Genomic DNA, 14,070 nt, shown 5'->3' with positions numbered 1-14,070 from the left:
CAATTCACTTTATAGCCACTTTTTTAATACAATTGACCAAAATAGCCAAGATTAGCAACATGCGAATTCCACTTTTTATGAATATATTCATAAAGTAACAATTTTGCAAGTTGCTAAAATACAACTTGCGAAATACTGACGTGGAAGTGCCACTTACGTAACTTGCTAAAGTTGTTAAAGTGCTATTAACCCAACTTGTTAAAGTGTTAACTCCGAGATCTTGGCTATTTTGGTCAGTTGAGTAGAAAAGCAGCTATAAAGTGAATTAGGGAGCCTTTCTTTGGACAACTTCCGGTGTTAGACAAGGGCTATTTAGCTGAATGACCTTCTCAATAACTTCTAAGTTTTTACCGGAGCCGGCTGTTTTGAACCAGGGGCAGGTTAAATAAAGGCGTTGAACTAAATTTTTTTCTTTTTAAGAAGATTATGCTCCTAATTGAGAACTCATTTAAGGTCATTCATCCAAGGGGGGCCCATTAAACAATGAGAAAGAAGGCAAGAGATAGTAACATCAAATACCTGAAGAAGGGCCGACATGAACATGTGAAACGCTTGAGTGTTTTGGTCTATCAGCACGGCTACCCGGCCAAAGAAAGTTACAACTCCATGCATCTGAGATCATGCACAAAAAAGACCCCAAAATATTCATTTGTAAGAAAACTTGGGTTGTTCAGCCAATAAGAACTAGAATTTTTTGTTTGCCTAATTCATTTAATTTTCTCTTTCAATGATAAAAACCAAACCAAAGGAAGCCGGTATATCCCATCTTGAGGTGGGGTCTGATGAGGGTAAGATGTATGCAGGCGTGACCTCTACCCCAAAGAGTAGAGTGGTTGTTCAGTAAAGACCCCCCCCCCCCCCCCCCCCCCGGGGGGGGGGGGGAGTTTGTGAAAAGTGCGACGAAGAGAGAGTCATATATGATAAAGTTTTGAAAAGTTGGTTAAGAGTGAACAATAACATACAAATAGAAACAAGTACTTATATAGGTGGTTCGTTTACAATGATAGGGAATCCAAAAGAGAAGGTTATATGTTGTGCTGGAGAAAAAAAGATGTACAACTTTCTCGATGATTTGGACTTATATAGGCAGGACAGGTTCATTTTGTGAACCGTAAATATTTTGAGAACCATGCGAACCATTTATCCATGATGAATATATCTTATTATTCATTAATATTATACATTTTCAATATTCATGATATTCATCATGCATAGTTTGTTATGGTTCTCAAATGAACGTGGCCTTATATATAGGGTCATAGGGTCAAGTTCAGGGTAAAACCGCAAAAAAAATGAAAAAAATGAGGAACACCCTGGTAACCATTCTTCTGTAGGGTGCATACAAGTAATTTGTTCATTATGCACATGTGCATAACATGTACACATGCATAGAAACCAAGATACATGCATATGTGTATATCATACTAATGAGTGATTACCAAGATGTTCCTCAGTTTTTCATTTTTTGGGGGGTTTTCCCCTAAACCTCCCCCCCCCCCTCTCTCTATATATATATATAAAGCAAAGACACAATACATGCTTAGGCTTAAATATGTGTTTTTTCCTTCAAATTTTGTGTATGGACTATAAGCGACTTCTTTTCTTATCGATTTCGTCTTAGATTTGTACGTACACACAAGTATATAAAAATTAAACACGCCATGGAATCCTCGACCTTTTAGAACCTCTGAATCTTGTATTCATATATCCCACATTGGCATCCTTGTAGCATAGATTTAACCATTCATAGTGCATGCAATACAGAAAAACGACAAGTAATAAATAGAATTTCTGACTTACCACACGCATCAAAGAAATCCAAAATCCAGGAGGAGATGACGGAGCACCAAATGGATTATTTGGGTCCTGATCACCACCATATGGACCGCCGGGACCGCCCATACCCATACCATAGCCGCCCATTGGGTTTCCAAAACTATTGTTATACATTCCTCCCCCACCATACATGCCGCCACCACCTCCATAAAGGCCACCATAACCTCCTCCATACATGCTATTTCCATATAAACCAGTATTATAGGATCCCGATGCCCCATATCCACCGTAAGAACCATAAGCTCCTGTTCCAGCTGCGTAACCTGAATTATAATTTAAACTGGCACCATAACCTGCACCGAACGGACAAAATAAACAAATAAGTACAATATTTCAATAAGAACCGAAATAAGTTGGTATATTTGTGGAGGGCAACAATTGAATATAAAATATCCATGCAACTATATCATAGGAGACAAAGGATCGTGTGAGAATAAGAGTTAAGGTGAGAAGCATAAGAAAGGATTTGGACCCTTGATCACTTTTAATCTCACCTCCACTCCATGAATTGCGCTTCTCATGGGAATTGATCCGGTGCATCTTATTGCTGTTGATGTTCAATTAGGATTGATCCAAGGGTGGAGATCCTTTCTTACCATTCTCACCGGAACCAAACCCATGATATACACAACTATAATCCAACTAGAAAATAGGTGAAGGTTATATAGCAATATAATACAAGCCTTATTATAGTGTCACAATCGCAAAGAATTGTTGACATTGGTCCACATATTCTTTTATTTGCCATTATTGGATGCTATCTAAGAAATTTAGTTAATACTTAGGCCATGTTTGACAAATTTGTTGATGGTTGGTAAGCTAGCTGACAGCTAAAAAATCACTTGTTGGCTAATAAGTTGATAAACTAGTTACATTTGGTAAAAACTAGCTAATAAGCCAGATGAAAATGTAAAATAACTTAAAAGACTATGGTTTTTGGTCATATATGTAAACTATTAAGGGCCAGAATTGGAAAAAAGGTGAAAAAACCCCCTAGAGCTTATCGAGACGCTAGAAATAGTTTTTCAGAAAGCTAGCTTATAGTTTACCAAACGAGTCAAAACATTCCTCTTGAACCATATACTCGTTTAGACATCACAACTGCTATGGGACAAAGGGATAACGTATTTTGGAACATGATCTAATTAACACGAAGTGTTCATCACAAAACGTGAATATAAATATCGCTGGAGAAAAATGGGATTACAAATACCTCCATATGTGCTTCCATATGTGTTTTGCTGCACCCATGGCCTAGAGGGTACAGGCCTCCCAAGTGAATTTGTGTTAATTGTGGATGCATCATTTGGGGGCACAATTTCGCCTGGTCTTGCTGTTCCAGAAGCCTCAACAACATCACTTGTGCTACCTGGAGCCGAGGGTTTAAAAGGAGCAGGTCCACTTGATGAACCAGCTCGTTCCCATGGTTTGGGTGGTGGACTACTACCTGAATCGCAAAACAGAAATTCTAAATGTCAATAACAAGATAATTGGTCTTACATCAAAATATAGCACAAATCAGTGTTAGACCAGACCAAACCAAACCAGTATATCCCACCTGGAGGGGGAGGGCTGACTTAGCCTTAGGCTAGGGGGTGCCTATGCACCCGTTCTATCTTTAGGGTCTTAAAGGTGCACCTGCCTACTCGGAGTGTCATTACATGTTGCAAGTTTGAACCCGGAATCCCTTTGGCTTTTTTAATTTTATTGGTAACAACAGAAAAGAAGAAAATAGGAAGGAAGAAACCACTTGTATGCCATTTTAATTAACCCGTACTTTTATAATTAATTATTTTTATTTTATATTATGTTAATTATTTATGTGCCTTGCTCAGAAAATTTTATGGATATGTCTATGGGGAGGGGTAAGATGTAAGCAGACTTGGTCTCTACCTCAAAGAGTAGAGCGGCTGTTTCCATGAAGACCCCTGGTTTGATAGCACAAATCAGTGTGTAAGTATTAACATACATACAACTACACTAAAATATATTGGTCCAAAAGGTTTAACTAAACAAGGAGTCACACATACTGAAACTTGTAAGGTTGAAGCGTTGACTCAGATAAGTAGTTCTGCAATACAGGGAAAGGTCAAGTTTCTCAATTGTAACTGTTTAGTGAGAGGATCAAAATTGTACAGGTGCACCAGATACCTCTAAATTAGGAGTGGTAGTGGATACAATTTTGTGTATATTAGTTGTGTACCCGTGCGATGTAGTGAGATGCAAGATTTCATTGTAAACCGAGAATAAAAAATTAATGTAATTTTTCATTCAAAAGGAAAAATCCAAAATGAGTATTTGAATAAAATAGAAATTACAAGTAGTGGTTGAATATGTTTTGCTAATTTTATATATATATATATATATATATATATATGTGCCAAATTAGATGTTATAAGATTCTCGTGTTTTTAGTATAATTTGCTTAATTCAAAATTGTATTATGATTCAGATATTCTATATATTAAAATGAAGATGTAATTCATTTTAGTACTAAAGATGGAGTATCTTTCGTACGGATAAAGATACAGATAAAGATAATGATGAAGTATTTTGTCGTATCAGTAGAACTCAATGATCATCCTCTATTTGGTTATTAGTTAATTTTATGGAGTCCAAAAAACTTATTCGCATGCAGTAATTACTTGTCATATTAAAATTGAAGTCATTATACTAAACAATATATAATACTTAATAAGTTGTTTTTAAGACTTCTACTACTTAAATGGTTTATAATATAGTATAGATCATGGGATAAGATGTTTAAACTGTAGTATAGAACATGCCAATAAAAACATTGAACTTTCATGTGAGGAAAGAATAAATCAAGAAGATAAAGATGTTCTGATAAACAAAGCTGCACTTTACCAATAATGTTGAGCCTAAGCCAAAGAAACCTAAAGCAAATGTAGATCTATGCCTTGGAGAGTAGGCCTACGCTTTTGGATGAGACTCGGGCATCAGGGACTTGCAACAAAACATGGAACCGAATGGACCTAGGCCGACTCCCATCTAAACCAAAACAAACAAACCCAGTTTACCCCATTCAAAAGCAAAGTCTCGAAGGGGTGGGATGGCGCTGTCGTAACCTCTACCCCCAAAGAGTAGAGTGGCTGTTTCCATGAAGACCACCGACCCCACTCCCATCTACAAACCGAAAGCTATAAGAAAGGTTTCCTGGAGAGATAATGGGCCCAAACTGTTCTAGTGACTAAATTGAGAAACCTCAATTTCGAGTGAATGGCAATTGAAGCTCCTAATTGGGTATGAAACTGCATTCAAGACCTACCGTAACATGAGGGTTTATGTTAGGAAGTTTGCCATCTATCAGACCTTTAAGGGATAACACAAATTGCTGAATTTGCAGGGAATATCTTCGACTTAGAAATTCTTACAATTGATCACAATATGCTTGTTGGATCGATCATGCATACAATCTTTGTAGCTCGATATCTCAATGAAATCACAAACTTGGAGAGAGATCATAAGATCCATAACTCTACAATACCCTTCAAAAACACGAATCGGAACAATCTAACACCATGTGTGTTTCCTTAACAGCTCCACGATCACAAATTCACAACAATTGATCAATCGAAGGATGTGAATTATCTTAAACACGCTTCAAAAATTCCTCATAATATCAAAAACAAAATTGCTAAGAACAACTCTTAATTGTCAAATCCTAATTAACGTATGTGAATTCTGGAATAACTACAACCCTAAACAAAAGCATGATCATTCAATCCGAAGTAATTACATAGAACTAGAAGAAAAAAAAATTAGATCAAGAAGGAGATAGGCGAAACCTGATTGTTGCGAATTGTTATTCGCCATCGGAAGGAAGGAAAGACGCGGCTCACGGAACCCACCACCGCCGAAGGGAAAGAGAAAGATGCAAACAACAATGGAGTCCTCTTTATTCTGGATTTATATATCAATGTCCCTTTTTTTTTCTGGGTGGGTTTTTGTTGAAATATTTAATCACAAGTGAATAGGGCGGCAACTATGAACCGAATGAGAGTTGAAGTCTTTAAGCATATCGTGACGTCATATTTTTTAAAACAAGTTTTATATTCTATTAGAAGGTGTCTGGAATTGCTTATAAAAATAATTTATTGACTTATTTTGGTATGACATCGGTAACAAGCACTTTTGAGTGTTTGGATAAACAACTTATACCGGTGCCAAATCGGTAATAAGGAGTTTATGAAAAAGTTAAACTCTTCTTACTTATAATAAGTTGATACGTGCTTTTATAAAAAAAATATAAGTTGTTTCAAATAAGTAATCCCAAACACCACCTAATTTTAAAGAAATTAATAAAACTAGTTATTTTCAGACTTTGAATTCATTTCTTTCTCAAATTTCAAAAATGTCTTTAGGTCCATAAGTGGCACCTACGTAATTTACAGAGGGGTCAAAGTGTAAAAAAATTGTTTCTGAGTCGGAGTCGCAAATGCAGGAATCAAATTTGTAAAATGCATATAGGCCTACAAGTGGCACTTCTACGGCGTAACTGCAAGGACTGATTCATAGATTTGGTCCTTACACTTGTGAAACTGGTTTAGAATTTTATTTTATTTTTACACTTTGATCCGTCTGTAAATTTTACCACTGATGAAGGTAGTAACATTTTGATAATATTAAAAGAGAAATGACCAAAAGATAAAAAACAATTATCTGAAAATGGCTATTTTAGTTAATTTTCCTTAGTTTTAACAATTTCTACATTAATTATATTAATAAAATAATTTACAAATTAAAATTAACTAACCAAATTAAAAGAATCTTAGATTGATTAAATAATTTAACAGTAACAAGAAATGGTAACCAGAAACCCATTATTTAGAGATGTTTTATTAAAATTTCAGTCCAGTCCCTTCAGTTTCAATATATTTCAGAATACTCTTCTTGCTACATGTGATGCTCGAACCAAGACCCCATGGAGGCAACACTTTTACCTGATTTATAGCAACCATCTCGCAAACCTCAAAACTGTTTGACATTAATTTGGTTTCCAAATATTTAAGGGCACACTCATAATTAAGCGAGTCAACTCCTTTAACATCTCGTTTTTTCTTCTTGCGATGATCAAGTGAGCGGGGTACACAGGACCACGCTCAACCCTTAATAGGTCCGCCCCTACCATGACCTAAACGCATTGACCAGGTCGTCCACATCCTCTTGAACATGTATCAGATGTGATCCGATCCTTATCCCAAATTAACCAACTTCCAACATAACCCTCCACACACACACACCCACACACATATATGAAAAACTGAGGAACATCGTAGTAATAGTTCATCTAGACAATATACATATGTGCATACAAGTAATTATTTACAAGCAATTTGTCTGGTATGCACACGTGGATAAAAACCAAAAAACAACTTCAATTGCTTATATGCACATGTGCATACTGTCCAGATGAATGGTTATTAGGATGTTCCTCAGTTTTTCATTTTTTTTTGGTTTTTCCCTAAACCTCCCTCCCTTCTCTCTACATATATGTGTGTGTGTGTGTGTGTATATATATATATATATATATATGCTAAAATCAAATAACAAGAGGGGATACAGAAGAAACAAATGGCTCATTGATGAATAAAAGAATAGGATTAAGAGTAAATAAAGAATTATACAATTAGATTGGAAAAACAAAAACTGAAAAATCCAAGAAAAAATTTACCTGGAAGTTTTTATCTCAAAAATTACACTTCTTCATTTCACTCAAAAAAGATAACCCAATAATAGACGAAAAAGACCACATCACCTTTCGGATACGAAGATATGCAACATATACAGCGAGATACAAAGAGCAGTACAAACGCTTGCTGTAATCACCGTCTCTGTGAAGAAATCTGCGTTACGCTTTGCTCAACAAAATACGGCAACGTGTGTATTTGTATCTTTGTTGAGAAAAAAAGAGTTGTTCTTTCAAGAATCATTGCAGGATTAAAAAAGCTCCTCTGAATTGAACTTGTTCCAAGCTTCCTAATATCAGATTAATCAAAGTTAAATATCATGACAAGTTGGAAGTTGAAAAGTTAGTCGAACAGATTTTCTAAAATGGAAATTTTAGGCTTCTTTTTGCTCCAACAAATTCTCGAGGAGGGGGGGGGGGGTTGATTTGATGGAATGGTTTTGAGAGATTTTGATTTTCTAGAAGAATTTGAAGTTGGAGGGAATTGAAGTTGAAAGGATTGAAATCCATGAAAATCTTTCAAACCAAACATAATCCAATTGAATCCTACAAACCAAGCGGGACCTAAAACTTCCTCTTAAAACGGAAAGTAGGATAGAGGATAAAAATCTCGGAGAAATCCCTAAATTTATATGTTTAAGATAAAGAATTGTTTCTTTTTTTTTTATTGTTTCCACCAATGAGGTTGGGTGTATTATTATTTTATATAAAAATTAAAAGTTCATTGAGATGATAATTGTAGAGAATATTTTAATAATATAATTGAAGCTGAAATCTCCACAATAGACAAACGGTTGGAGTTGAGTGTAATTTTTTAAGAGATTTTAACTTTTGCTTCTCTACTTCAAAGAAATTATAGAGGACATGTTGGAGATGCTTTGATACTAGTCATGTTTGGTAAAAACTAACTGATAAGCTATATGACAATGTAAAATGACCTAAAAGGACATGTTGAAAAATTAACTGGAAAGTTATAAGAAGCATGATTGGGAAAAGCTGAAAAAAAGCCCTTGGGGCACATGACTAACCAAACAAAGCTTGTTGAATAAGCTCAAAGAATAATGGCGTGTTTGTTAGAAGCTTAATGGGATTCACAGCTTATTCGCTCAACTATACATGACTGTTCGATAGTGACTTAATGATATAGAAAGTGACTTATTCGATAAGCTTCTAGGGGGAACTTTATGCAGGAAGCCAAGTTGTTTCCAAACATGCCCATCCATATTAGAAAAACACAACGCGCTCCTATCTATGAGAAAAACCCCATACAAAAACATTCCCAACCTATACAGACAAATTATCCACTCAGACATCTTTATGCATACAGGACTTAATAGAAACCAACCAAACAACCCCTAAGCCAGCTTATGGTTGGCAAACATGGCTGAATGCCTTTATGTATACGACATCCTAATACAGACAGATTATCCACTCAGACAGCTTTATCCATACAGGACTTAATGGAAAACCAACCAAACAGCCCCTAACCCAGCTTATGGTTCGCAAACATGGCTGAACGGGTTTATGTATATGACATGATACGATCATTCATTGGATACTTCATGAGTTTAGAATGCATAACAAGTAGTCATTTTGAATGGTCAATATTGGATTAACCATCTTGAAATACCATAAGACGTGAGTGAGTGAGTACCTTAAGAAGGTCAAAAACCTTCTCGGCGACGTATTTCTGTTGAAGATTAGCTCCTTTCTGTTGCACTTTATCTGGATGGATACACAGAGTAGCCTTTCTGTATGCTTTTTTCACGCTAGCACCAGTGATTAAATCCGTCAATGAAACAGGCTGCCAACCGCATTCAGGCCAAAGAACCTGAAATTCCATTGATGAGAAAAGATCTCAAAAGATGTCTTAAATGAAAACAGTTGCTAATTGCTCCAGTTTCGAGCATCAGATGTTACTCAAAGTGCAATAAGGCATTAAGTTGTTGATTGGTCCGTTTGGTTTGGTTTGGTTGTTGAAAAAATCACATTGACGTAATCAACTCCATATAACTTATACTACATTGACATAATAAACTCCAGATAACTTTACTATATCCAATATTCTCAAGTATGCCCCCAGACCAATCTGGTGTCACTTTGCCAATAAAGCAGTTTAAATCTTTGAATCATACAGAAAACATGGACAAAGAGATAAGGAGACATACATATTGTAACGTTGATAGCATCGCTCGCAAATTTCCTTCTTTCCCTGCAGCCCAACGCTTGATTTCGATATCTAAAGTTGCAGAAATCCTCTGAGATGAACACATAAAGGTCAGATAAAGAAAAAGACATGGAACACTATGCAAGATAGAATATCAACGATAAATAGGGAACAGCCCACAGAAAACGAGAGATGTCAATTGCTCCTAGGCAGAAGATGACCTAAAACAATGTATGGCAGCTTTTATTTCTTCAGCACCAAAATAAATCGTGATAAGCTCACATGCACAAATAGAAGTCCAGCATGCCAAAGACCACAGTGAATCAAAAGAAAGATGTAGACGGACATAATGCCATCATTGCCATGCAGTCTTCTTGACTCTACATGACAAAAACTATTCTACATGCCCCGCCCTCTAATGGTACAAATAGATGAGATGTTACTCTGGGAAAATGTTAACATCTAGAACATGCTTCCTATCATTACACAAAATATGACATGGAAAGATAAGGGAACCAGTCTAAGAACAAAACACTATTTAATGATGTGAGACAGAACTTGTCGAACATCAGGTACTGTTTTATTATCCAATGACAACAGTTTCACAAATACAAAATGATTATCAGAAAAAGTAATGTCATCCATCTTGAATGCAAGCGGTTGAAATTCATATTTACATTTACCGAAGTGAAGTCATCTGGATCTTAAAACAAAGATGCAACAAAACATGGAGATGACCAAGCAACACTTACTTGTCTTTCTTCCTGTTCCCTCTGAGATTGCATATCCCGCTGATTCTTTTCAGCCAGCGCTTTAGCCTATAAATGAAAACCTCCACAGTCAGACTTAGAAATCATGTACGGGAGATCATACCACTTCAGAGTATGCCATCCCCATTGCAACATTAGAAAAGATCTTGTTAAAAATCACATACTGCGCGCTCCTGAGTGCGTTGTTGTCTTTCCAGCCTAGCTCTTCGCCTTTCCTCTGTTTCCCCCTCAACATCCTGGAATTCTCCAGCTGGCGTAGCAGCTTTTGGAATAATAAGCCGTTAGCTAGTCCTAAGTGTGAGAGAAGAAGTCGTAGAATTATCTCAAAAAAATTGATAAAAATATACCTCCAAAAATTGAGCTTAGATCGTCAACGAAATTGGTAGGGGGAGATGCTTTCCTCACATTGGAAGATGTTCCAGTATCGGGTCCTCGTCTGTTCTGGGATAGTGGATCAGTTGCAGAGTCCTACATTGGAGATCAGACCGAGAAGATAACCAATAGAAATTTCCAAGATATTATTGAAATACAGAATGCTTATTGTATAGATGCACCATTTGCTACTCACAGAAGAAGCTGCCCTTGATTGTGGCACACTGGTTGGTCGAGAACCCATGCTAAAGAAGGAATCGAGGTCATTATCATTCTTTTGTCGGTTCATCTTGGTGGCAGCAGCAGCAGCAGCTCTCTCTCGAGCTTCTGCAGCGGCTCTCTCTCTGGCCTCAGCAGTGACCCTTTCTACAGCAGCACGCTCTGCTCTACGTCTTGCTTCTGCTTCAGCCCTCGCTACAGCAGCTTTCTCCCGTGCTTCTTTCTCCCTGGACTCTGTAGCAGCCTTTTCAGCTGAAGCCCTTTCCTTGGCTTCTGCGGCAGCCCTTTCCTTGGCTTCTGCGGCACCCCTTTCTGCTCTTTCCCTAGCCTCAATAGCTGCTCTTTCACGAGCCTCAGCTTGTGCTCTCTGAACAGCAGCCCTCTCAGCCTTTAAGCGAGCTTCAGAAGCTGCTCTTTCGCGAGCTTCCCTGGTAGCCCTTTCTACAGCTTGTCTGGCTTTCTCCCTTTCAATTTCCCTAATCCTCTCTTTCTCACGTCTCCTTTGCTCTCTCTCTTCCTCTTCCCTCTCTCTCTCTTGCCGCTCACGATCTAGCCTCCCCCGTGTTATCTCTTCATCCATAGTCTGTTCATCCGTCTCTACCTGCACATATTCTCTATTTCTAGAAGCATTTCCATGTTTTCTTTCTCTTACTTCCTTAGCATGCTTAAATTTAGCCTCAGCTCTGTCCATAGCCTCCTTCATTGCAGCAGAAGCTGAATCTGAGTCCATCTCTTCACCTGATTGGGCATCAGAAATGCCATCACTGTTATTCGGCATCCTACCCATGGCAAAATTCTCAAGATCATCTAATTGTGAAGATACATGACTCTTGGTCGAAGACCGGAAGGGCCTAACATTTTGGGAGTATTTAGCGGAATTTGATGAAGAAGATAAATCATTACCAAATATTCTGGTACGTGAAGCAAATGAACCTCTATCAGACTTTGAAGCATGCCTTGGTATTGGAGGAGGGGGTCTTGAAGGTGGTGGGGCTCTAGTAACTGGTGTGAACAGAGGGACCTCTGACACAGTGAGCCATATGTCATCGGCATGCTGCACATGCTCTTCTGAATTGGGAGATGTGCCCACCTGTGAACTTGTCTCACTATAGGAAGCTGGAGAAGTAGTCTGATCAAAAGATCTATGAGACTTTCTAGAAACAGTTGGCATGTCAAAGACTGTTTGATGAGATTCTTGAAGATCATCAAAAGGCATCTTCTGTGGTTGATTCTCAGAATATCCAAAGGAAGATTCCTCTATTGGCTCTCTACTAACAGAACTTCGTGCACTGCCCATACTGGATCCTTCATCCGAAGGGATGTGACCCTTTCCCCTGTTATTTATCCCCTTCGCAAATGCAGGTGCAGGTTTTTTGAAACCATTAAGGGAGTCCATGTCACCAAACACATTCCCACTCACTGATTCTCCAGCCTTTGTGCTCCTGGATTTACCAATTTTTGTGTCTTCCAATGGATCAGTATAATGGCCCTGGGATGAAGTAACAGGGCTTGTCATAGACTCTAGAACCACAAATGGGTCATCTATTGCATTAGATTTTTCCTTTGTTTTGCCAGTTGATTTGGGGGATGGTTTTGAACTCGATCTGTTAGAAAAGCATAATAAATGTTATGGACCAGCACAGCTTATTCAATTGTCACCAATATGTTTGGCTACTCATGTAATTAAAAAAAGTAGGCAAAAACAGATAAAATATCAACATACTTTTTTCAACAAAAATGTTCATCAATTACATACATATACTCTCGTAAATCGATTATATCAATCTCGACTATTTTCAATCAAATTACCCAGAATAAATATTTGACAGATGATTAACATCTCCCGTCAAATTGAACCCCCTCTCCACTTCTTCATTTATGTTAGTTAATTCGGTTAAGATTAGTAAAAGATAATGTAATTGATATAATTGTGAGAGCAAAGTATGCAATTGATAAAAAAATGTTCAAAATTGTAATTGAAAAACTGTAGAAATACGGTGATATGTTTGTCTTTTTTGCCTATAGTATTATAAAGTATACACAGACAAAAATAAACAGAAAGAAAAATCCTATCCCAAAAGTTAATTCTAGCAAAACAAAGAATATAACAGATGGTTATATCTGAAAACAATATTCACGGAAGTTAAATTCTATTACTCAACGAAAGCAGCCTACTTAGGTTTCACTAAACATAATAGAGATATATAACAACTGAAATTAGTGGCGAATTCCTGTTCCTGATAATCTCCGACACTTCTCAAGTTGGAACATATGCATCCAAAATACCCAACTTGTCACATATAAGATTTATCTGAATCTCAGTCGTTTTGTTAATGCATATGCTTAGGGCTGTAAACGAACCGAACGTTCAGCGAACCGTTCGTGAACCGTTCGGCGGGAAGTTCGTTTATGTTCGTTTATTTAATAAATGAACGAACATGAACAAATTTTTTCGTTCGTTTAGTTAAACGAACGAACATGAACAAGAGTCTCGTTCGTTCATTTACGTTCGTGAACGTGCGTTCATTTATGTTCGTTAACGTTCGTTCGTTTACGTTCGTTTATGTTCGTTTATGTTCGTTTATTTATTAATTTTAATATATAATTTTTATTTATTTAGTTTGAATTTAAATTTTAAAACATTTTTATTTATTGGGCTTTTAAAAGAGTTTAGGCTTTTTAATATTTGGGCTTTTAAAAGGGTTTTGTTGGTCACTTGGTGTGGACTGTGGTCACTGGTCGATTAGGGCAGAAGCGAAGGGGAGAAGCGAGAAGCGAGAAGCGAAGCGAAGGGGTGTGGTCCGTGTGGAGTGTGGTCGTCGATTAGGGCAGAAGCAAAGGACACCGTGCTGTAGCCTGTAGATCAATCGCCAATCGTGAAGCAGTATCTAGGTATGTAACCGTATGTAGCCATCTCTTCTTCGCCTCTTCGGTAATGGTATGTAACCGTATGTAGACTCTGTTGTTCCTGATACTGCTGTTGTTCCTGATTTTGC

At 37.3% G+C, this 14,070-nt stretch overlaps 2 protein-coding genes across 3 annotated transcripts in view; both read right to left on the bottom strand.

Moving 5' to 3' along the window:
• LOC112513795 (peroxisomal membrane protein 13-like) overlaps positions 1 to 5,754 on the bottom strand; it is a 6,372-nt gene extending 618 nt beyond the window's left edge. Inside the window, exons 1-4 of the mRNA XM_025120154.1 lie at positions 5,646 to 5,754; positions 3,050 to 3,283; positions 1,801 to 2,129; positions 520 to 612 (exon numbers count right to left, since the gene is read on the bottom strand). Of these exons, the coding sequence (XP_024975922.1) occupies positions 520 to 612; positions 1,801 to 2,129; positions 3,050 to 3,283; positions 5,646 to 5,673 (684 nt within the window). The 5' untranslated portion in view covers positions 5,674 to 5,754. The remainder of the gene's footprint in view (positions 1 to 519; positions 613 to 1,800; positions 2,130 to 3,049; positions 3,284 to 5,645) is intronic.
• A 1,698-nt stretch (positions 5,755 to 7,452) lies between these two features.
• Positions 7,453 to 14,070, bottom strand: part of LOC112513687 (auxilin-related protein 1-like) — a 13,988-nt gene continuing 7,370 nt past the window's right edge. The window contains exons 2-9 of one of the 2 annotated variants that reach the window (XM_025120026.1): positions 11,978 to 12,678; positions 11,052 to 11,812; positions 10,831 to 10,951; positions 10,648 to 10,745; positions 10,466 to 10,531; positions 9,715 to 9,804; positions 9,201 to 9,377; positions 7,453 to 7,836 (exon numbers count right to left, since the gene is read on the bottom strand). In XM_025120026.1, coding sequence (XP_024975794.1) covers positions 7,798 to 7,836; positions 9,201 to 9,377; positions 9,715 to 9,804; positions 10,466 to 10,531; positions 10,648 to 10,745; positions 10,831 to 10,951; positions 11,052 to 11,812; positions 11,978 to 12,678 — 2,053 coding nt within the window. In that variant the 3' untranslated portion in view covers positions 7,453 to 7,797. Of the gene's footprint in view, positions 7,837 to 9,200; positions 9,378 to 9,714; positions 9,805 to 10,465; positions 10,532 to 10,647; positions 10,746 to 10,830; positions 10,952 to 11,051; positions 12,679 to 14,070 lie in introns of both variants that reach the window. The other variant, XM_025120025.1, reaches the window with a different exon arrangement.

This window comes from Cynara cardunculus (genome assembly GCF_001531365.2).
Source record: "Cynara cardunculus var. scolymus isolate 2C chromosome LG 5, CcrdV1, whole genome shotgun sequence".
NCBI lineage: Eukaryota > Viridiplantae > Streptophyta > Magnoliopsida > Asterales > Asteraceae > Cynara > Cynara cardunculus.
The sequence above is the reverse complement of the archived record's forward strand: the minus strand, read 5'-3'. Positions and strand labels throughout refer to the sequence as shown.